This window comes from Opisthorchis viverrini, assembly GCF_000715545.1.
Source record: "Opisthorchis viverrini unplaced genomic scaffold opera_v5_327, whole genome shotgun sequence".
In the NCBI taxonomy this organism is placed as follows: Eukaryota; Metazoa; Platyhelminthes; class Trematoda; order Opisthorchiida; family Opisthorchiidae; genus Opisthorchis; species Opisthorchis viverrini.
Window position 1 is genome coordinate 496,073 of NW_008751989.1, and position 25,430 is coordinate 521,502.

The 25,430-nt window shown below is 43.4% G+C and overlaps 2 protein-coding genes across 2 annotated transcripts in view; both read right to left on the reverse strand.

Annotated features, from left to right (window-relative positions):
- Positions 1–19,519: 19,519 nt before the first annotated feature.
- On the reverse strand, positions 19,520–22,225 carry T265_10075 (hypothetical protein; the record flags this gene model as incomplete). Its single annotated transcript, XM_009176342.1, has 1 exon — positions 19,520–22,225. The coding sequence occupies one exon, from the start codon at positions 22,223–22,225 to the stop codon at positions 19,520–19,522; it is 2,706 nt and encodes a 901-aa protein (XP_009174606.1).
- Positions 22,226–22,260: 35 nt separating this feature from the next.
- Positions 22,261–25,430, reverse strand: part of T265_15046 (hypothetical protein) — a gene marked incomplete at both ends in the record, with an annotated part of 21,374 nt that continues 18,204 nt past the window's right edge. The window contains one exon of the mRNA XM_009176343.1: positions 22,261–22,314. Coding sequence (XP_009174607.1) covers positions 22,261–22,314 — 54 coding nt within the window. The remainder of the gene's footprint in view (positions 22,315–25,430) is intronic.

Sequence of the window (25,430 nt, forward strand, 5' to 3'; positions counted from 1 at the left end):
GTGCTCAGCATGACCTGTAAGAACAAACAGCCAGCACTGAAGTAGAACCCTGAGTTCGGAAAGGAATAACTGTGTAGAAGTGTGTGGGCTGGGTACAGCGTTTCTAAAATAAGAGCACACAAATTAGGAGTGCTCGCGTTCGATTATTACGAAGAACTGAATTGGCCACATACTGAATTGACCTTGAGGTTTTTGTGAACAATTTGAGGAACATTTTTCTTGAAGGGAACCACTCACAAAGTTGCTGAAAACTCTTCGACAGCCCATGACCGGTTTCGTCCTTCTTGGGGCTCATCAGGTAGGTGCAGTCCACGAGTAGCTTCCTTTATGAAAATATACTGCGATATCTCGAATATCGCGCCAACTGAATCATGAGGCGGCCTGTATGCAGCACGTTCGGTTGTAGAATGTCATAAACGAGAGATTCAGTTGAGCCCTTCGTGAAAACCAAACCGATTTGCAAATGAGTGTATTTCTCGAAATACGAGGACCTATTTTCAGCAGTTTGGCTCTTCCAATTATGCTTGCACCTGTCTGATTGCTGGTCCGAAACACTATTGGACTGAGAATAGGTAGCAAAATTTGGGGTGAACAGTCTTTTACTACCAAACACGTGAATCATCAGGCCAATATATACAAGCTTACTGATAATAAATGGCATCATGATCGATAGCATGACATCAGTTTTCGACACCGATGCGTCGCTGCCGTAGAACCAAGATTTCTTTGAAAGCCTTATTGTTAATAAAAAAGAATAAAGTTGGACGGGAAAGGGACTTAGTGCAAGCTTACTACAATCATTATCAGGTGCCTACATCTCCAAACACTCATTCAGGCAATCTGGATACAAGCTGACAACAAGATCCCCACCCCACCCCAGCGTCTCGAACCAGGCGCACCAGGCGGTCCCCATCCTGGAAGGCGAGCAGTACCGACAGCACCTAAACGTTTCATGATTTCTTTCATACCCCTGTGCCAGGTCAAGGGTTGGCACTAGATCGCTGCCTCGATAATATGTCATGTGTATGGAATTCGAATGCCGTATATTAAAGCTTCAATTCATTTGGATGGTTTTGCGTGATTTCCACCCGTTAAACTGTGAGAAGCATCTCCGTATTGCAAAGAGGGATCACCAACGTTTTCTCGGCCCTTAGAGAATGTAGGCTTTAAACTGTGACATCTCCGTATTGCAGAGGGATCACCAACGTTTTCTCGGCCCTTAGAGAATGTAGGCTTGACCACAATGAACAGTGCTGCCCTGGTCTTAAGAATTTCTCGGTTAGTCCATTTGAGCAGCGCTGTGGCCAGAGATTCAGGAAATTACGTTTCAGAAAAATGGATTCTCCAGTCACCTTTTGTTTTGCACGCGAAATATTCATTCTAGGTTTGGCTTTGTCATCGTTTGGAATACGACCACCGATCTAGCAAATAGATCAGTGGCGGAAGGCACGGAAAATGAAGCCCTCAAGGAACTGGTTGAAGTAAAGAAGGACCACTCTCAGTGACATCAAGGAAACAGGCCACCGGCTTGTATATATCACCAGAAATTAAGATGTCACACTGACCAAAAACGTGTAATTCCCCGAGGGGAAAGAGCTTTCTGATGGGAAGGCATTTAGCATGAAGTTTCGTAAGGCTTATTCCGGAGTCAAAGACTGGCATTCTAAGTACGTGTTTTAAAATTAGTGACACGGCCAAATGACCAGAAATTCGCCGAAATATTGGAGGCACAGACACGTGAACAAAAACTGGTGAATCCACTTGAACTTTTGATATTTCCACTCTCTGTGAAAAGAGTTGAACTTCCTTAGATGCCCCGAACTAGCTGTCGTGGTCAGTGAACACTGGTGCCAGTGGTGATTCTATGCCACTCGTTGCAACATGATCAACATTCTTGATTTGACAGACATTCTCGGGATTCCGAACGGCCACACTTGTGACCCCGAGAATCTTGGTGCAGACTCGTGTGGCGCGAACATACTCTGCCGCAAGAAGCAGTGTCTGTCGGGCTGACTAGCCCGTCCGGCGAAAGATTGTTTGACGTTTCCTCTTAACATTATGCTTCTAATGTTCACCGTCCAACATGATGACAAAACCAGTTTCAACTTTTTTCCGACGTTGTAGCAGCAAATAAGCTTGGAGGCAACTTGCGTCAGTGGACTTAGAAGCACCATTGCCGTTGAAGTTATGTAGGGTTATTGCATTCGGAGGCTTGTATCCATAGTACGGAGTATATACTGTTGAAATAAATTTTATCCCACTCAACTATCTCAGATGACCCCGTTTTGATGCTCTCAATCACAGCCAATTTGGGCTCCTCGTACCTCGTAGGGGACGGGAAACTTGGGAACACAAGCTTCTAAGAGTTCATATTCTCCTACGGAACTCTGAAATAAAGTAGTATTCTTTTAATCGTACGAATTTTTCTGTCCCATGGACAGCATTTTGGATTGTTTCAACTGCAGTTAGCAGCTTTCTTAGCAAGAGAAGATTTTGGAATTCTGGTTTGTCCGCGGAACTAAGGCGATACCTGTCTTGCGGTTCATTGTGATCAATACACATATCAAATTATTTATAGAATGATTCAGAATCCAGCGTCAGATTTAGTGGTGAATTGTGTGCCCACTACATAAATCCCTTTGTAAAAATGTATGATCAGTTAAAATCAGCCATTTGAAGTTACGTTTAACATTATAACAGGAAACAGCTGATTCTGCAGCGATTATTCTGGCCGCATGCCTGAGTTGCCACTGTCCGCAAGTGGAAAACCAACTTCCATAAATCATTCGGTTGACCTGCTGAAGGTACTTAATTACTTCTCGAGGTAATCAATCCATAAACTGGCAAAGTTTTCACACTTTCGGGGCAATTTTGGTGAAATAGTTGCAGCGGTTTTTCTTGGTTTAACATGCATGTCAGAACCTTCCAGAAACCTGACAGCTAGTGAGTAATCGACTTTAGCTCAAGATGATCCAGATTCAGCGCTACTGGCAACGATTATGAGGGAATGCGTGGGAATCCGCATGAATACATCACAAATCTAGTAATCTAACTAGTGTGGATGATAACGTTCTCATTTTTCAAGAACATGCGCCCATTGTATGCAGTTACAGTACTGTACACTGATCATACTCCCTTTCAAGGAGGCATAATAACGATTGCACCCGAATATGGATGCATTGGATAATGACACAGCCCAGTATGAGACAAAACTGCGTATTTACTCTGTCCATAACCAGAGACAGCTGTGATATGGACATATCTAGGGTTACAAACGAGCAATTGTACACTGCTCATTTAAAATCAACCCACAGATGTGTTTAGTAAACATGAAGTACTCAAATGCCGCATCAGTATCACCGTATGCTGCTTGGGGAGGTGGAAGAAGTCAGCATCGCCTTAGAATAGGTGGGACAGTAAAATCCGAACTTCCCACATGCTGCTAGGCTGTTTGGAACCATTGTTCCTTCAGCAGTTCTCCAAGGTGTACATCGCACTCATATTATATGTTGTTACACAAGCGTAGATCTAATTAGATGTTGTGTAGCTTTTTTCATGATATGTTTCTATCAGGTACACATTGCATTTTATAACTATATTGTACATAATTATATATATATATAATGCTGTTCTACTATCATTGTACAATGCGCCAAGATATCAAACTACAGTCCTGTCCATCTGTAGCCAACAGATGCCAGATTTGCTTCATGAAACCAAGTAGAATACGTGCTTTGCGCCTGTTTGGTGGCAAGCAAGTAGACACGTTCTTGTCTGAATGAAGCCCTTATGCTGACTGCCCGAATCCATCAGTGAGGGACGTATGGGTATACCATATGACTACCTTCAAGTTATTCGTAGTTCTATACCTTTAGGTTAGAAAATCGTTTTCGTCACTCTCAACACAGTCAGCTGAACAACTTGCATGTCATTCACAGAAAAAAACATCAAATCCGGAGCGAAAATACGTAGGACGTTCTCATTTTTATTGTTATCAAGAGAGAGCAAAGTCCCATCATAACCACGGTGAGTGCTGATTTAATGCATGCTAGCCGATGGAACCAACATCTCACCCAGTAGACATTGATTAGTATTTTGTTCGCAAAACCTGTGAGGCGTCACATAAGGGCATTCGATGGTGCAAAGTTCTAATGCGACAACAATAAGTTCGCTAACAGTATGCTGTCAGACCTTTGGACTGAAGGTTTACGAATAAAGCATCACAAACTAAAAACACTTCTGATACTATTTGATTAAATCACCAAGGGACAGTATCAGAACCTTGAGTGAGTCACGGGGATGCTATCTGCATCCATTTGCATTGTGCCACCAAATATAATCGCTATTACCCTTGACTGAGTATTTATGAAGCCGAGTGCAGGGGTAGCGAGACTACTTAAAGATGGTTTGTTTTAGTGAGTAGACCCGCTACCGAAGCCGACCGGACGGAGGTAAATAAAAATCGGTGGCATGCGAACGACCTTTAAAGGGGGAAGGTGTCTAACGGTGACACTACTGATTGGGGGAGGCATGCGAGTAATACGTTTTCTCGTAAATCCGCTTTACGTCTCTTGAAAAGTGCGATCTTTTGCGGAATTTGTGGAATCGCTCTGTAGCATTTGCTTGCAATTTAGTGACAGTCAATGAATATCCAGGAAAGTTCAGGAAGACGCGTTCAAAGAAAAGATGGATTTTCAGCTTTGGTAAACAAGATGCACATGAGAGTTTTGCTCCCCTGTCCAAAAGTCCGTAACTGTTCAGTTGGCATTTTCTAATAAGTAACTCCCCAGCGACGGCATTCTTCCTTTCACTAGTGTTCATAAGCAAATTCATGGTAAGATCATTCCCCCACCCCAGCCCAGTTACAATGGCGGATAGCCTGTATTATCTCCGTGAGTAAGACGTTGAATTAGTAACATAACTTTCGTGGATGAATGCAGTTGGACGTCAACAGGTTTTCTCTGGTGTCCCGTTGTGAAATGTAGTTAAGCTGATCCCGTCTAGGAGGTCCCTGTAGAGATCCGAAACGAACAAACAATTTATGATTCCACATTATATCAAGTGAACAAGTGATTTTCATCGGTGCGATCCCCCCCCCTCCCAAACATACTCAACTTGTCGTTGCATTAACTAACCTAAGCACCCAACGGTATGACCTGGACCGGAAGAACAAGATAAAAAACCGACGCAGTTGGTAGTAAACTTTCCCGGGCCCATTCATCCTAGTATGGCTTGGTCCAGCTTATGAATAGCCAATGAACTTTAACCGACTTCTAATACCGACTCAATCTGCTGGTTTGGACAGATTCCGTAACAGTTTCTTAGACGTGAAACTCGACCCACCTATTGGCTGACTCTCTTGATCCTTTTGTCAATTGTAAACCACTGCCCAACACTCAGTTGGTGACTTTCTTTAAAGTTTTCTAAGAGAATGGTCTCGTTTTAGTCTCTTATGGCTTGCTCACGCGTTAATATTTATTCGAAGGGGAATGATCCGGGTCGCTTTTTTCCTATTCTGGTTTGAGAGCCGAAAGAAACTTGAGCATCAAGTGTAGTAATCCTTGGTAAAAAACAACTTTTCCAGATAAATCATTTATGTCTTCACCCAAAAGCTCACACCCGTTCAGCTGTAGCACCCTTTCGGTGCCTAGCTGCCATGCCACCCGAAGGAATCACGAGGGCTGGGATACTGCCAGGTTGCCCAAGCCTAGACAGAAAGGTAAGGGACTGATAGTCGCTTCGTAAACAAGGTTAGGATTATTTTCATAAAGAAAACTACTCACAAGGTTGCTAAAAACTCTTCGACGGCCCACGATCGGTTTCGCCCTTTTTGGGGCTCGTCAGGTAGGCGCATTTTCAGTGGTAGAATATCATAAACGAGAGATTGACTTGAGTCTCTCGTGAAAACCAAATTGATTTGAAAATGAATGCATTTCTCGAAAGTTAGGATTACTTGACTTCGAAGAATAAGTCAGCCGTCATTATGGACAGTAGGGTGGCCAACGCCCCCCCTTACTTGTCTGTGGCCTCGCCAAGCATACTTAGCGTTGACATTTGGCGTGCATAATTATATAGTGATTTAACGTTCGGGTAGTAGCCTTGCATTAGCCCTGAGTTGGAGAGCTATAATGATGTCTAAATAATGGTACCACATGACACATCGTTACTTGGGACAGTCTGACTTTAGTTTGCATTATTTATCCGTGTTTTTTCCCTCTATCCTCAGAGTTTCACACGAAAAGTGGTCGGAATATTCGCATTTCGGTTTTCTAGAGGTAGTGTTCATTTTCGTCAAACAGGCTATAAGAGGTTCTGTATTGGATCGTTTATTCTTCACGGTGAATCTTAGGGTATTATTTCCATTGGCAGCCGTCTGTGTGAGCACTTGCGCCCAGCTCTCACGAACACGTGCACGGTCATTGTTTAGAGAAGAATTTCTCGTTAGAGTTAACTCAAGCGGAATACCTACAGTTCTACATCAGTCAAGTAAACTGCCCTCATAGAACAGATCGTTCACAGGAAGAAACGAAAATCCCCTTTGTCCATTGAACCTGTCTATTAGGAAGTCCACTGTAACATGTTATCGGTGTTCACAGAGGGAATTCCTTGAGCGCATCACAGAACAGCTACTTCTACCTTGACCGTAACACTCGGACTCTGCAGCACCAAATTCATCTTGATGCAGCGAGTGTCTGACGTCAAAAAACGTCTGAAAAATGGCAGTGTTCCCCCTGTTAAATAAAAATACATAATGTGACCGTTATTTGTCACCTATTCTACAAACTTAGTCGTATTGGTAGAGTTTTTCGAGACTATTCGTTATCACGTGGTCTACAGTCGTCCTGTATAACCCGAAATTTCACTGGAATAGTTGATTTTCACAAAAGGATCATGCGTATTCTTCGAACAGAGAGGACTCCAAAGAGTTAGCCCTTCTCCATCCGTTTTTTGTGTGCATCGTTTCAGTCGAGCCAAATTGTTAGGATCATACTATGCCAGCATATCACGCCTCTTCCCATCGTTTAACCGCTCCAAAATCAAACGCATTGTATCTAAATTTTTTGCACTACTTAGAAGTGGAAGACGGCAGTGGTCACACAATCTGTTCGACTATTTTGCAATTCACTCGACCTAGAAACGTCATTTTCGAAGTCCAGATCATCCTACTTTTCAACGACCACAATGCAACGTGAATCAAGGCCAGAGAGAACAAGCTACTATAATTAAAAGGCGTTGGAATAACCAATCAAATGAACACAGGCCACAACACAACAAAGATCACAAACGAACCAAACGAACTAAATTCGTTACACTTCAAGTAGCCAATCACGTCAGAAGGTAACAGATAGCCTTCGAATGCTATATAAACGCACGCAGGTAAGGAAGAAGTACCCACCCAACTGCGCACTGATGATGTCTCCTCGTATGGTGACGAAACGTTTGCAAGCCAATTGCTAAGCTCGGCGAACAAATCAACAGCCACTTGATCAACAACCAATGAACTCACCCGAGCTACCAATATTTCAACACATTTCTTTAATCCAATTTCAGAACAAATATTCAACTGATTGTTTTACGCATTACACACAATAGCTAAGATTTTTGCCTTCGACAACGGACGCTACAAGCAACTAAATGCGAAAAGTCGGTCAACAGCAACAGAGAGCCAGGGACGATGCCGAAGTGTAACATTTTACTTCCGGTTAAGCGAAGAAACGTTCGTGCCATGCTTGTTCGTAGTCACTTTGCAGGATTTCTCTAGTTAATACGCTTGCCAAAAGTTATCTCTATTAAATAAGTCAAGTTATGTGTTTAAAGATAGGCAGAGGAAACATATGTAAGACTTGATGGGTTGCATGAAAACAGGAAACATTTTTCTTATTCTTTCATCGATGCACGGACAGTGTGACAGTGCTGACCACCTGAATTGCAACAAACGTATTTCCTGAATGTGACTGACTGCCGTGGGCTGCAGACGGATTTTCAGCAACCTTATGAGTAGTGTATTACAAAGATATACATCTATCGCGATATCCCGAATATCGTAGCGACTGAAACATGAGGCGGCCTGGTGCAGCACATTCAGTTGCCTGAAAACATCACCAACGAGAGATTCAGCTGGGCTCCAGGTGAGTCTCTCGAAAAACCAAATTGGTTTACAAGTGAGTATATATTCGCTAATTTCGCGTAATTTTGTTTCAAGTGGAACATAAGGTTGACGGAAACCCGGGGACTGCGCCTACCTGATGAGCCTCAAAACGGGTGAAACCGGTCATGGGCTGTCGACAGAGTTTCAGCAACCTTATGAGTAGTACATTACAACGACTGATTTTTTCGTCCTTTTCATTCTCTCACTTGTGCTAACCAACTGTGTGCCCTGTCCCCCCAGTTAAATCACTAGCGTAGGTGGACATCGAAAATACTCATTGATCTATATAGTTCAGTGATACCTCAGAAGACCCTGAACAAAGCTGACTTCCGGATATTAGCAATCTGATTTTGGCCTCGCAGACAGCAGTGGGGAACTCTTCCCGGGCCCTCAAATCAAACTTTTGAACCTGACGTGCCTGCCCGACGACTAGAATTCAAACTCATACACTGGTTGGAAACACGAATGAGAACGGGACTCGAGTCAAACTCTTCACTCGGTTGATGTGGAGTAACACGAATAATCCCACTAAGATAGGTGAAGTAGCTTTCAAACGAAGAAGAGTTGGATAAAACTTACGGGGTTTTCACAGTCACCTTCAGAAAAAAATCTAATGCGTTTCTTGTACTGTGTTGTCACCTTCCAGTTTTCTCGTATGGTTTGTCCTATCCAGCATGAACTGAGAAGGCAGCTGGTTGTTACAGCCTAAATTATTTGGTCGAAATAGGGTTAAGCACACGGTGGACACATTGCGAGTCACCTCCTATAAGACTTCAATGATCATTTTATTTCCGCACTAATTCGCTTATTGTGTTATTGTTCAATGTACATTTGTCCAGCCGGAATTTAACCTTCCATCATGTATAAGTGTAATGCACTACTCATAAGGTTGCTGAAAATTTTTTCGACAGCCCTCGACCAGTTTCGCCCTTCTTGGGGCTCATCAGGTAGGCGCAGTCCCAGGTTTCTGTCAACTTCGTACTCTCGTTCCCGTTCCTTGAGTTCACTCTCGATCCCTTAGACTGACGTTACCTGGCTGACTGTATGCGACCGGATTTCCTTTGCAGACATCTGGACGTTTTCATTTCGCTGTTCTTGCTGGTTTCCTGGCTTAGAACTTTAGGATTAACATATTGGCTCGCAGAAGTGGACATGTACTGGTGCGAATTCATCACACAGTCAGCTGACTATGGAACGTTCTTCCGATACTAGCATAGTGGCACTGAGGAGCAGCTTCGCAGAAGACGAGCTACGAGTGGGCACCCCACAACCAAGAGTGGAGTTTAATTTTTAATAAATACATGTCAACAGGACGTTAATGGTCGCATACACTAAGAACCTAATAAGATATTCCAAACTATCACTTGCAGCGCTTGGCTTTTCATCACACATGAAGGTACTACAAGCTTTTATTATTGCTTCCCAGAATATATATATATATATAGTGATGTACATGCAGCATGCTAGGCTTTTCCTGTCTTTAAAACCCGTATTTATGTTGTCAGGTTGAACTCGGGAGTAAGCTCTTACTTACGGTGGTTTTGACACTCAGAAGCGCGTGAAGTTTCCTTCGTAGAACTTTGTGGACGAAGTGGAATATTGTATCGACATTTTCTGCTTTCTTCGACTGTTCTGTAATCTGAGGATTCCATTTGAATCCAAAGGATATAAGCCATCTTCCGTCGGTGGTTTTTTTTCGTTGCTGGATGCAGACGACTACTTGAGCACTGAAATCGGTCGAAAGTCACTCGATGGCTTTTGCCTCACTGAATCCCTGGGATCACAAAAAACACTCGAGTTCGTCAGATGCATGAGACGTGAAAAAAGGAGAAAGATCTGTCCCAAACGATCTAATTCTTGGCCACCACTCGAATACCACTGTTCAACTTTACTGCACACAATCCGCTTGATTTAGTTGAGGAGGGTGCACTCAAAAGGGAAATAACTGCAGTCTTTCAGCTTCGAAACCAGTGAAAAACAATTCCAAATACAGACGTCGAGTTGCAAAAGCCCAGTTATCAAAATGTGCCCTAGTTGCCGAGCCGCTGTTTCGATAATAGGAGTCCAGGCCGGTTGCTACACATGGTGTTCGTCTTTTCCTGTTATCTGGATTTCCTGTGAAGGATTTATCGAAAATCCTCTCCCAAAAGAAACCCAATGAATTTGCAGACAATATACTATTTTTTACTTGAAGCTTATAGAAAAGAAGGCCGCCTGTATGTAGTAGGAGGTCTCTCCAAAGCTAAGTCGTGAAACCACCGAGACTCGGCTTAAATGGGCAGTTCAATGCGAGAATTTCCGGACAAGTCCTTGCAAACTAGAAAAAGAATAAGCAGATCGCAAGGGTGATGGAGTTTGTACGAGTAACACCAGAGGCAATTTTGTTCTCGGTTTTTAGATGCCCCCCTGATTCATGGGCAATACCCAGACCAAGACGTTGAACTCTTTTAAGGATACGCGTAATAGAACTCAGATGCTTCGAATATGTTAATCTATACTGTACGAAGCAGTAACGAACACGAGGGGCTTTAAGTAAATCTTGGCGAAAAGGAGAAGCAACGGGGGTAACCAGTGTATAAACTGGTCAACAAGCACGCAGTGATACAGACGGAATCAATGAAAGGTGGCGTTCAACATTGACAGAACAGACGGATGAGAGTTACTCACCAGTGTTTTCAAGTTGTTCCCTGCTTAAAAATAGTGTTGTTAGAATGAAACTATCTTGAGTTTGTTGTATCGAGCTGTTGGTCGAGCTATTGTGCTACGACTGCACTGGGCCTGCCAGACTACGCGATAGGGAGAAGACAGAGAACTGCGGGCACGGCTGTATTGCCAGGACAAAACGTACAGAGCGTCTGCGTAAATATATAGGATGACTAACTGGCCAAATATGCTCGTTCACTTGTTCGCTCCGTACAGCCAATGGTGGTGTTCCGATCGTGAACATTCTTGGGCCCACTACGCTGGTCGTATGTTGCTAAGGCGTTTTGCGAGAGCCGCCAACTCACCTACTTTCCGGACGTGTCGAACCGATGGTGACCTTGGGGATGCGTCACTCTGTGCACATGTGCTTTTTCTTCTGTCTGGGCGCGCCCTGACATTTCCCCCTTTTGGTGATAGAACGTACGTTCTCAACTTGGGATTTATCTTGTCAATCCAATCTAATCCTAACAAATCCAATCCAGGACGATCGGACACATGACAGATACCACTAACGGTGATATCGTCAAAAGTAACAGAACAACTGAACTCACCACAGAGTTTCAGTAAACTTCCGGATGCACTGCGTGCAACTTGTTTGGTCCTGGTTAATGCTGGGCTGCCAATAAATTTCCAAGTCCTTTTTGAGATGATCGTAATGTCTGATGCCGTGTCCAGCTGGAGACGAACAGGTTTGCTGTTAATACGCAGTGATAGGTATTTCCTCCTGTTTGCGTGTGGGCTTTGATGAGCGACCAGCCCAACGTGAGCCTTCGGAAGCTTGGAATTCGAAGTTCTAGTTCGAGAATGCCTTCTGGGTGCTTCCCTTCTCTCGCCATGACACCGATCTTCTTTGTGCCCCATACGGAAGCACCTGCTGCAGCGGGGTCTTCTGAACGGACAAAAATTAACGAAATGCCACTCACCACATTTCCAGCATGCCGATGGTGGTTTCTTGTCACCCTGAGGGACAGTATGCTTCTGAATCGCATGAACAGTATTTCTGAGATCACTTTCTTGTATCACGACGGTATCAGGCTTCAGATACATCAGGCGCTGGCATTCCGACGTAATATTCTGTAATGTGACGTCTGAGTTTTGCTCAATCTTGCTGAGGATTCTTGTTCTCATGTCTTCGTCTTCGGGAGACGACAACGCGCACACAAATATAAGACACTTGAACTCATCCTCTGTCATGCTTCGGAGGTTGAAACATTCACACTCCTTGTTGACTTTGCCGGCGTATGTAACCCAGTCTTCAGAAGCATTCTTGCTCAAATTCATACAGTGAAATCGACGGCTGAACAAGGAAGCCTGTTCGCCGAAGATTGACGATAAAACAGCAACGGTTTCCTCGAAAGTCAGGTCACTTGGTTTTCGTGGCAAAATATAATTCGCAAAGCGTTCATGTTCGACCACTCCAATTTTTCTGACCAACTGTCTTACTCTCCAAGACTCTTCTCTGCTTCCCAGATCCAGTCTGAAAAAGTCTTCCTGCTTACTGCACCAAGAATCAAAAGTAATGCATGAGATCGGATCGAACTGGAACTCAGGGATCGCGTTGAGCATCGTGTCGATCACCGAAATGGACGGCTCAATGGTCTGGCTAATCGGGTTCTGAAGTGACAAGTTTTCAGTGAGTGTTTCGATGAGCTTCAACTGCGCCAACTGTTGCTGCTGTTGTCTGAGGAGAGACTGCATCTGTTCGAATGAAACTGCCATTGTTAACACCCGTCTGCCGCCTAATAGAACTCAGATGCTTCGAATATGTTAATCTATACTGTACGAAGCAGTAACGAACACGAGGGGCTTTAAGTAAATCTTGGCGAAAAGGAGAAGCAACGGGGGTAACCAGTGTATAAACTGGTCAACAAGCACGCAGTGATACAGACGGAATCAATGAAAGGTGGCGTTCAACATTGACAGAACAGACGGATGAGAGTTACTCACCAGTGTTTTCAAGTTGTTCCCTGCTTAAAAATAGTGGAGTCAGAAAAAAACTACCTTGAGTTTTATTCGAAAGTAAGAAAATCCCACGCGAGCATATTCCGTGGTTGTCTCTCTCCGTTGTAATAAGCTAAGCTCAAACAGTTGTGCTGACCTACTGAGGCATAAGTGTCAGCAAATGGGCTTGAGATTTTCTGGTAGCTATCGTCGGATTGAGTGGGTCTTGAAATATTCACTAACCAAGTTTGTAGTCAGAATTCATGCAAATGCTTACCGAAATATGAATCAACAAAAATGCAGGTAAGCTATCATGGGACGGAATTCCTTTATCCTTTATGGAAGCCTTGGAAGTCGTCGTGTGAATGAAGTTGCCAAGATATCTACTGGTCTTAATCCATTCTGAAAATTTATATTCGGAAAGCCTTTACTCTTCCACATATCGATTAACTCGCCTTGGGTTTTTCTAACTCTCTCTTCCAAATATAGTCATATTTTCACACGGCCTGAGTAGATGTTGTCACCATGTATGAAATAATAGTTCCAATCTCCCCATTTAGTCTGATATAGTCTTAAAACTTTTGTACAAGACTAGTTCTGTTCCACACGCAAGTAGTGCAAGGCAAGGTGCCACATCACAGGGTTTGATCAGCTCAGTTACACAGTGGTTTTTGCACCAAAGGCCCTGACGCACCACCACACGCTATTCAGCTTTGCTATTCAGGCTACCGTGTCACTAGGGTGGCTGTATTTTAATCACTCGTTTCCAGAAGCGGCCGGTTGTACGTGGTTGTACGTGGCCGACACTTCCGTCCCAGTTGTAGAAAAGGCGTCAATGAAAACGCACTGCCAACTTCGGAGGTAGAGTTAATTCATTCATTCGCAAACAGGGCGCAGTTGAATAAACCTCTTTGGGTTTGTAGTTCGAGGAACACTGTTAAGTATCCTAAATGATTCTTCGCCAACTTATCTCAGGTAGGCTCGCGCAAGAGAAACTCGTAGGTGAGTGTGAGACCATGCACTGCTTGTTTGAACGTAAACGGATTGTGAACGAACTGAACAAGTTTGGAGATGACGAGCAAGGTCATCAGCAGTGTATCCGGTGGACTACACGCTAGGTAAGTCAAATGTCCTTAGTTTCGTTCCATCTCCGTGTACATATGTGCACTTATGTATAGGTTGATATCGCATTATAACAGGTACGAACGTTAACGATCCTCTATTTCGTGTTTTTCTGGTATATTCTGTCCCGGAAGCTACTCCTAACCTAAATGATTGGTTCTAAACCGACGTTTTGGAACGAAACAAAAGAGAGGTCTCAATGCAATTAACATTTTTCGAACTTACTCAACACATGTTTACCCATCACCTAGTCATCATAGTTGTCAATTCTAACAAGCACACCTGCGCCAAAACTCAACCCGCTGGGCTGGGCAAGGGGCAGTGTGGAGACAACAAAACAACTGCCTTCAAATAAGACAAAACATCCACATGCATATTGAAATGCGTAACCCAGGGCACAGATGTTACACGAATCCGACGTAACATTCCCTAAGGAGCATGTGTCCGGAAATTGAAGTAATATTGTTGAATTAATCCATCTTTTGGACGCCGGCTGCCAAGTTTCTAATAATAAATAATTTATCCGAGTGAACGTAAACTAAAATGTGTTGTCATAGCAAACAAAGCTGACACATGCATGAATTAACGATAGGAGTTTATTTCTCGATCCCAATGTGACCGTGGCGCCATCGGAAATCTCATGAGTGCAAAGTGCTTACCTCATTCATGCACTGACCCGCGTGTTTTTTAGGGCTAGAATCTTGTTCATTTTACAATACAATGAATAAATGAGAAAGCGCCTGAATTCAATTAATTTTGCATATCAAATAGTTAAGTTCCGGGTGGCTAAATACATCCTGTTATTTGAGATCAACGCTTGTGAGGCGTCTTCAAGATACACGTAAGTCCCTATTCTGACCTTTTCTAAATCCACGTACTAGCAGCTTTTCCAGTCACTCACTTCATATGAACTCTTGACATTTTCCTCCTAAATAGGCCTTCATTTGGTACCCGTGAAGCACAAAATAGCAAATGCCATTTAGCTGTATTTGAACATTCACCTACAAAGTCATGTGACGTCGCCATTAGGAAGGGCTTCTGTTTGGTCAAACAGATAATCTACTTCTCAGGGGAAGGTATAAGACTATGCAGGCCCCATGGCATTGATTCTGAATCACCTATTGACACTCGCGTTAAGGTTTTTGATGATACAAGCAACGGTATCTCGACGGATTCTCTCTTGGTCAGAAAACAAACTGAGATGACCAAAAGTTTAGTGACATCGTAGACTGGTCTGGAACGCAAGAAGGAACACGTTGAGAAAGCTCACTTCATATCCAATATTTAATTGTCACCAGTGTTTCCGCTTTTGTTGAAATACATTCCCCGTGTATGCTTTATGATCTTGTGGCTCACAGTAGAACTCATCTGGATGATTTTAAAGTTCTTAATTCCATGACCTGACGACAATCACATGGATTTTCCAAAGTAAAACACATAGGTGTTCAGTACACCATGTGAGCCGCGCGACTCGACTCTCATCTGAGAGGATTTGTAGGCACAATTCAACTACCAGACTGGCCAATAACTTGACCAGTGTTATCTCCGCTCTCCCGATCGATATCAACCAACAGGTCTATCAGGTGGATTCGTTCACAGTGAGAAAACGTACTATTTGGGTGGTTGATCCCCTCCTGTATCATCAAAAAGACAGCTGAAGGCCTTAGCATAACCATCATAAGTCAAGAAACCAACTGGATGATTTTTTTTAACTTGGACTTTAAAGCTTTCCGATCATGCCTTTAACAGTTCCGTTCCACAGAAGATCCGGTGCTGAAGCCAAAGGCTTTGAAAACTTTTCTGAACTCCAACCAATGGAACCGCCCGACAGAATAACTAATCGCGGTCAAAGGTCATCCCCGGCTACCAGCACGTATATCAACACACACGTAACACTACTGAACGCACAACCACTAACCCACCTCTAAGTACAACTACGCACTGATGATGTCACCTCGATTGGTGATGAAACGTTAGCAACCAAATTGCCCAGCTCAGCCTAAAATCACACTGAAATATCCCAGTTCAGGTTCCTGTCACGCTAGACGAGGCCTCTCATTCCATTGTATACCTAAAAGCTGTTTGTAATACTAGGTGGGGCATACAAACCGGGTTCCTTTGACGCAAAATATATGGAGCAAATCCTATTTTATTCAGCTTACAGGAAGCATTCTATTTTGAGTAGGGGTCTTCGTATTGTCAGAGGTTATTTTCCTGATAGACGGTACAAGGATAACCATACTCGATTAGGACGTACCATATATCCCAATCGTCATCAGTACTAACGGAATCAGAGCAACCTGGAACAAAATTCGGGAAGAAATGCCGACACAAAGAGAATGAAAAAGCCCAAACCTCTATCACTTTGATAAAACTAACAGGAAGGCATTACTGATGAACGGCGGCAGAAAGAGTAGCATAGCACTGATAAAGTAGAAGCTCTCGATGAGTGCCCAAAGATGTGACCCAAAGATGCTTCAGCATGGCGAGTGTAGCCAAATTGAGAACATTTTCCCATTGGAGAACAATTATAATAGGTCATTTCTTACAGATGCAGTGCGCCGAGTTTGAGAGGGATCCAGGAAACCGATGAGTACAGACCGCAAGCTAACAGGCTGTATCGTTCAACCGGACAAAGATCTACCCAACTTTCACAAAACATCGTTCCTTTTGTGATCCGAGGATTTGAACGATTCCTAACATGGAAATAACTCCAGTTTGACTGTTGTGGTGCAGAAGCTTACCAATTTAGGTCTGTTGTGTGTTAGGCATGACTATTCGGTGGATATACTAATTTAGATCCAGTCGAGCAAAAATTTCTCCCCCATTTGGCATGTTCCGTAATAACAACACAAATGTTCTTCAGCAACCGGTCTTCCCTGAGACAAGCTTCCATTTAGAATGTATGACCAAAAAAGATCATTCCAGAAAGTAGATGAAGCTAATAGAGGAATAGTGATCGCCTGAGCTTACGAGGAAAGTATTCAGTGCCTGAATGACCCCCAAGTAACTTTTCCTGAAGAGCTTGTGATTTCCTCTACCGAAAGGAGTCAGTTTCAATGTGAATACGTTTTGAGCACTTGGCAGTTGTCATTCCTTAGGAAATTTTGACTCAGTGGAACGCACCGTAGTTGACGGCAGTCCGTACTCACATTTCTTAGGTGACATATGAATACCTCATCATCACTACCAGGAACAACAGAACAGGGACAAACGGGCCGCAAGAAATCTCGCTTCGAACTAGGAGTCGGACACGTCTTTGGAAGCAGCAAACACCAAGTTTACAGGGCCCTATGCACATGCCCTTGCTTGGACGCTTGACAAAGTGTGAAGATTTGATACACACAACCTGTTTCTGACCGAAGGCCGTCTCCAGGCGTCCTTGTGAGACAAAGTAAAAGAACTAACGAGAAAAACAGCTGTAACAGGAGGTCAAGCTAATCCCTCAGCGGTTGCCGCATTCAGTTCGAATACGTTTTCAAAATGGGCACTATCGTCGCCACATTTCATTTAACTTGGACTGTCTCACACAGATGGAGGCACATAAATCACATAAATGAACACCGAAGAAGGATTTTACCTTCATCCTTGGACAGAGAGCTTGAGAGTTCGACAGGAACAGGAGCTCGGTAGCGTTTGAGAGAGAAAGGGTACTCGCCTATCTCCAAGGCATGAATAAAATAAGCCACCTTTACCCGAGGATGTTTCACTTTCCAGCAAATAAAGAGAATATACTACAGGCTTAGTTGGGCCATTCTGTGATACAGAAACGTGATTTTCCTGGTTACCTTAGCACACAGTGGTGAGCACTGGACTCTGGTTTCATTCTCAGTGTATTCTGTTAGCTGGAACAAAAGTAAGTTTACCCATAAGACGGAGAATTTGAGGAAAGTATTTGTTTGGAATGCGCAAATTTTCACAACTGAAAACGTTTTTCACTGTGGTCTATCGAGGGCAGTCATCCAAAGTTTGTTTGTTCCCCCGTAGCTCACGGATCAGTGTAAATCTGGATTGAAGTTGATAGGATTGACAGTGCAGTGTACGGTCAGAAGTGTAGGAACTTCCAACGAGTTACAGCGGTGTGATAGATGGTGTTGGAAACTATATATTGTGCCGTACACTTGACGGTATCTTCCGAATACAGCGGCCCTGAAAAGCAAACCTTATCGGGTAGCCTGGACACTAAATGACCAGCTAAGCCTTATGAAGGATTTTAAGGGACGGTTTTCATGCGCATTTTGTGTCAGCACTATATCCAAAACTCTAGCATCCTGTGATCACATAATTTTTGTAAGCGATTGACAAAATTTCACCAATCAAACCTCCGTCAGTAGATGCCCTAGCATCTGGGCAGTTATGCTTTACAAGCAAGCCTCAGATAACCTACAGCTGCTTCCGAAATGAAGTCTTAGTAGAAGGTGTAGAACTCGTGCTTGGATGTTCGTTTGAAGCTGTTATTCTAAATCCCTGACAAATTCACTTCTTATTTTATTATTTTTCCGCTGTAAATTATGCCTTCAGTGTGGCACAGTTTAGTTTGCATTTGCGTGATTCATACTTCTAATCAATGCCTTTATTACGCAGGAGGCACAGCCCATACTTTAAAACCTGGCTACAATTGACCCGTTCATTCAATGACCGTAGGCAGAATAGACGGAAATATTTTCACAATCAGCTGGTCTGCTGATTCATTGGCGGGTGCTCACGTGATCACTGATAAACTGAACGAAAACAAAATAACATGGCTTTACTGTGCCCAAGTAGGTTAGAATTATATACGGAGGCTAAAAGTGGGAAATACAGAGCAGTTTGTCTATTGCTTGAGATCATCGATCCAGGCAAAGTCGAGCAATAGAAGAGAAATGGATGACGCTGCGTTTGGACCTTGTTGCTAGTCCCGCTTCATGAACAGCAGCGATCCGTTATTGTCTTGTACTAACTTATTCGTCTGGAGCGGAAATTCATCGTATAATAAAGTGTTTGCCAACCATCCACTTGTGCGAAATTTGAGATTGAAATACTCAATAGTTTTGCGACTAATGTTATCCAACTATGCTTGCCCTGAAAGGATAATAAATGAACCTGACGGTGAACATATTTTAAGAAACAAAGCCTGTGAGTTTATCGAAATGTATCTGAGTTACATCCATCCACCCAAGCTCTGTAACTGATAAAGTCAAACTCTTCGCCTCCATACTTCATCCTATACTGTAAAGGTTGTTCATAACCGGAGCAAACAGACCCTTTAAGCATTTTGAACTTTTAACCTGGAAAATTCGTCACCTTTAGCCTTTGCATTTGATCTTACCATGACGACCTATAGGGGACTGAATCGTGCGCTTTTGTAAAACTAACGATGAATTTCGGGATAGTCTCAAAGGCATTTTATGGAACCAATGGTGTATGTTTTTATTTTTGTGGCAAAATTTTAAACACCAAATAGTTCCAGTCTATCTTTCTCCCATCACCGCGAATGCAGTTGAGATGGCTGAAATGGATTATTTACAGGAAGCACCCATGGCAATCTTCGGTCGTTTCGCTAACTCGCCATCTGATGCGTCGACAGTCAATCTGTCGAAGGAAACTGAAGAGGTGATTTCTGGTTCATGTGCTTCGGAGCTCATTCATAATCTTGTCCAAATTCAACTGCCGACGTGCCCTTCCTAAACTGACTCCTCTTGATTCCCGTCCGAAACGCAGAGTACTCTGAGTTGAGGCCAAGTTAACTCGGTCCGTACGTACGGTGACAATGAGGATGCATTTACCCGAAGAGCTAAAAAAGGGCTTCAACAGGTAGGTCAGTTTAGAGTCTCGGTAGGACACAGTCGTTGGATCCTGAGAGCGCAGTGACATGAAGACACGGTTGAGTGCTGTCAGGGATCGATTAATATAGCCTGCTTCTTTCGCCAGGATCGGGTCACCAAGTGTATCTGCCTTGATGACATCCTCAAAGCCAGCCAGATCACACAGAGCCAAGATACTAGACAGACTGGTATCATGAATACGGCTTCGAGCATTTAGCTGGGCAAATATGATCAGATGGGAGCGAGAGGAGCATAGATTTAGGGCTGTACGACCTACTCTTCTCCGTGTTCGGCATAAAGCTAGTAGGTCATCTATGTCAGAATCCTTCTCAATTAGCTGGCGGTGTATGTCATCCATCATATGGTCTGGACCAGACTCAATATGGAGGTGAATTCCATTTTCATTTGTCAAAATGTCCGTCAAAGTATCGTTGTAAACTTCTACCACAGACACGAGTAGCTGGTACTCCCATTCACTCCTCCTAGTTGTCTTTTCCGACAACACTGTTCGCAAAGCACGCTGAGCGATCCCTTCCGTGCTGGGTTTATAATCGGGTCCCCCAAGAAGAGTGTAAGTCTTTCCACTTGCTTCACTCCCGTATGTTAGAAAGCATACATTATAGCCATCAAGAAACGAAGAAACGAAAGGAGAGAGTTCTTTATAAACCTCCGTTTGACTGGCGTTAGTATCAAAGACTCTGTCGAATTTATACTGTTCTGCGGCCGCATCCGAACCGGTCATTAGAACAACCGTATCCAGTGAATGGACTTCTAAGCAGGATTTCGCCTTTGGAATACCCCTACATCGACAGTAAACTCGGACATTGCCAAAATATTCTTGCATCATATTAAACATATTTTTTCGTCGATCCTCTTCTATTTGAAGGGTCTGCTTCAGTGACTGATTTTCTTGAACAAGCTTGCTCAGTTCAGAGAGCGCTAGGTCACCGTTTCGTAATGGAATTATTTTGTCAAACTTCTGGGCTTCGAATAAATAATTCACAAGTTTTTCCTTCAACGCTCGCTCCACAGAAGCAGTTGTATCGTACACAAACGCCCGCAGACGACAAAGCTTGTGTGACACATCTTGTTTGGCCTGTTTTAACTCAACCACGCAAGACTGAATTCCCAGCAGGAAGGTCTGTAAACTGCTTGGAATAGTCTGTTCGGTTTTAGGCTGTCTTGATGAACGAATGTGCTGTGCGTTTCTATCAAAAGGATCTTTGTCTGACAGAAATTCGTGTATGATATCACGCAGAGGACGCGTTTTGTGAAAGTAGGCTATGCAGGCTTCTGTGTCGTAGTTCATTTGTCTAAGTTCGGAAGCCACTTCGAGTGGATCATAGACGTGCTGGCAACTAATCATAACAGTTTCTATCTGTTTTTGCATACGAGGAAGAATTAGTTCAAGTGCTATTGGTAATCGAATAAATTCCGTTCTTTTGTTCGAAACGTGCTGAGTTTGTGAGCCAGTATTCTTGGAGGACAGTTGTGTGCGATGCTCAATACGCCATTGATGACTAGCGACCTGGAAAATATCGAGGCTTTTGTTTGTCGGTCTGCGCTTAATTTGATCAAAGTAGTCATATGAATCTAACTCTGAGGGTCTGTGTTTGTTTGAAAAATTCTTTGAAGTTTCGATAGCTCTGGAAACTTTCAGCGCTTCATATGAGCGGTTTCTGCTCATCAAGGGACGGCGTTTTCCAGAATGTTTTCGACACCATTGAAAACAGGCTGGTGTTGATGTTTGACTGAGGCCGGATTGTGTAGATTGCAGTGGGGTTTCTGTAAATTCTTGCACAGTATGTGACATGAGGGAGTAGTTGGTAGGTAGTGACGTCGAAGTGGTATTTACCGCAGTCAGTGAGTGGGTTACCGGTACCACAGTACCTGAACGTTGCTCTTCATGTTGTTCAGGATAAAACGCTCTATCTTTCTCCAAGACATCTTGGAGTTTACTGTCTTGTCCCTTAAAAACAGGATTGTTTTTGCAGACATTCGTGTCGCCATGATTGGTTGAATCCTGGACAGTGTGACTAGTTGAAAGTCCCGAGTAGCTTCTGGATAAGGCTGTGTTGAGTAAGCAATGGTCTTGATTTTGTAAGTTATTCAATGTGAAAACTACTCGGCTATATTCCGAATACAGGTGGTTGAAAGCAAAAATTAATCGAAGTATGCAGGCCTGACTGCGTCGTCGACCGGTACGAATCAGTTTTTGAGCTTCCAATTCTGTGCACCCATAGTTACTGCGGATCTGGCGAAGCTGACAGCACACCCTCAAATAGAGACTCCAGTCGTCCGAATGGACAAAGGCAGTTGGTGGTTTTCTGGTAAGTTTATCAGAATTGTCTGTTTCGATGACGTTACTTGCGTGGTCAGCCGTGCATGAGTCTGATGTCATGTTAGGGTTTTTACTTTTGAGGATCATACCACTATGTAACTGTTCTGGGTTTAACACGCGAAAGTTTGCTGCCTGAAGTCCCTTTACCATGGTTTCTTTTGGCATTGAGCCGCACTCATTTATGGAATCCTGTCCATCATTCAGTTGTGTGTCTGCCCCGGAGAACAGGCAAGTAGTGCGTGCAGATCACGCGGCTAGGATTTGAAAAGTGAGCTAGTTAATAATTAATCGATTACAACTTCGGGAACAATGCTGACATCGCATGATTTTGCTAATATGAATAGGTTTTGACGTTCAGCGACCACTCACATTTGTACAAGAATTTGGTTTTGACAGGAGACCTAGCTGAATGCAGCTAAACCTCTCGTTTTTGGTGGTTTCCTTCAACTGGATGTGCTGCGTCACTCCTCGTCATATTTTACTTGATACAACATGATATATCACAGTACACTGTCTAGACGTGACGTACCACTGACTAGGTTGCTGAAAATACTTGGACGGTTCACAAGCGATATGTCCGAAAGAACGAAGGAGAACATAACTTAAGCGAGATGTTCAACTGAATTTATTTTGGTCTCCTTCCAAAACAAGCCTCCTGTGCAAATGAGAGCAGCTATCGAATTGTATCCCATTTGATTTCATGTAAAATAACGCTGATAGGAACTCGAGGAATGCGCCTACATGATGAACCCAAAGAAGGACGGAACAGGTCTTTGGATGTCGAAGAGTTTTCGACAATCTTATGGGTAGTGCGTTACGTTTAAGCTAAGTTGCACGGCGAAGACTCTATTCCAGTGCTGCCGAGATAAATATAAAGTTTGCAAACGTTGTTCACGGTCCGCTTGAGAATTACTGAATTAGAACAATTGCTTCCGAGGTACTGGTTTTTTGTTAAATAAAATATCGAAATACAACGATTAGATATTTTAACTGTCAATAGGTTCCCTGTGGCGCGAATTTCGCTCATCAGCTAGTATGAACAAAAGAAGCCTGACACATTCGGGCTTTCATCGCATTATTAGAATACATCACGATGTTTCTAACTGGCCCATCCGATCCATTCCTTCAATTCAATTCAATGGACTTCTGAACTGTCTACTGTAATGAGGAAGTCCACCAATTCCCAATTCCAATTACAGTTAAACAGCTGCCGATTTGCTGCGCCAAGTCTGATCTTGTTTATCGTTTTGCATTTAAACGGATTGGCCAAGCACTTGGGAAGAATTACGAGGCAAATTGGAAGTAGATAATCAGAGCACCTCTAAAACACTTGACAATAGAGTCTTCAAACATAGTCCGTCATCTACTTTAAACTGAGAATTGTGCAGACCAGATAGCCACGTATCCGACTGTGTCGGCCGTGTCGAAAATGAAGAACAAAACTGTTTAAACGTCTCTGATGGCTGACTTAGTTTCGACAACCTAAAGGCGAAGACCTGTTTCAATAAGTCTCTCTGATGTTCCACTTTAGTGTACATCGAAGCGTATGCGGCAAAAAAACACCGAGCATATTCCTTTGCCCTTCCCAGAACGCCATGATACAAGTCATATCTGCATCAAATCATCACCTGCCTGTCTAGACAGCGAAACAAGAAAAGTGGATGAATAAATCCCCTTGTGATTCCAAAAGCGATTAGACAGAATGCACATGGTGTTCGTTTATGGTTGGGTTAGTACAAAAGAACGAGAGTTCATCCAGTTTGCCAGAATGCCTTCTTTTTAAACTGCTTAATCTCTGCTGAATTTATAGTGCTGGACATCCTACATTCCAGACTCACTACTTTGGGAATTTCGTCACAATGAATGGCAAGCTTGCGCAGGCGAATCCGAAACAAGTTTATCAGAAAATGAGTGTCCGGCTGTGCAATGAGGATTTCAATCGAAAGGCATGCCCAGCATCCTTAGCTGTGGTAGATGGGACTCGTAGTGCATTTACCGAATGATTGTTTGCCAAATGAGCAGTTTTCCGTGCCCAACTCAGATTGGCCCAGACAGAGGGGTGGCCATCGTTTGACCTGGTAATCGAACGTAAAGTCCATTACGAAATGTCTAAGCACTGACGGTAAAAAACACCTACCACGATGGGGTGCATGTGATCCCCTCTGTGCACGATTATACAAGCTGCAAGATAGGGATGCTACTCGATTTCAGTGGCTTTCGTTTTGTCAGTTCCTATCCGAAGTGTCTGAAAGAATGCCTGAAGGCGCATGCTACTTCATTCTCTCCTTCGCCAAAAGCTTTCCAAATAAACTATCTTGAACACTGATGCTGTGCTGTCGATGATGATGATACTGCTGATTTTGACTATCACTGTATCCAGGGAGTGGGTATTTCTACGCACCAATCCTCTTGTCTCGGCTGGCGAGAAATGCACTTTCCGCCCACCATTTATTTCATTGTGGCTGACAAATAAACGCATCAATCGGATCAGACTGAATCCACACTGTTTTCTCTTTTAGACTGCAACATGTTCAAGGAAAGATTACGTGGCAGATGAGACAGAGACACAAGTCAGCCACTCTATTTTCCAGTCGTAACCCACTAACCAAATCACAATAATTGCGACCCGCTTCAATAAAGTTCACCATGGTCATCGCCCAACCAGTTCATTGACGCTAAGATGTCCTGCCTGCCCAATTTTACAGGGAGTGAAACGGATAAGCGCTGGAGGCAGTAGCTTTGATGACTGGCTTGTTTGGTTTGGGCTAGGTTTGGGCGACTTGGCAGTATCTCAGCCCTTTTGCAACCTTCCGGTGGCAGCTAGGCACCGAAAGGGTGCTACAGCTGAACAATTTCAATTTTTCACAAACCATTTGTCCGTCTCCTCCGGGGTTCTCTGCTGGATGGATGGCAGTTACCAACGCGAATGAGTTGATTTTTGAGGGGTTTTTATGTCCTGGACCGTACGTCTCTGGGTCAACACCATTTAGTACTCGTTTGGGCGAACAAGACTCTTCAAGGCACTCGTTCCTTTACCATGTGAAATATATAGTCCGAGCTTGGTAGTAAAGTGGTTTCTTGGAGTCATCCAACAGATTTTTGAGGTTTATGTCCTGGACCGTACGTCTCTGGGTCAACACCATTTAGTACTCGTTTGGGCGAACAAGACTCTTCAAGGCACTCGTTCGTTCACCATGTGAAATATATAGTCCGAGCTTGGTAGTAAAGTGGTTTCTTGGAGTCATCCAACAGAGTAATTATGGCGGAGTACACAGCCTATATGAGGCGATAGTTTGACATTCATTTATATATATATATATATATATATATATATATATATATACAACACTCCGGGTCACATATTTGAGAG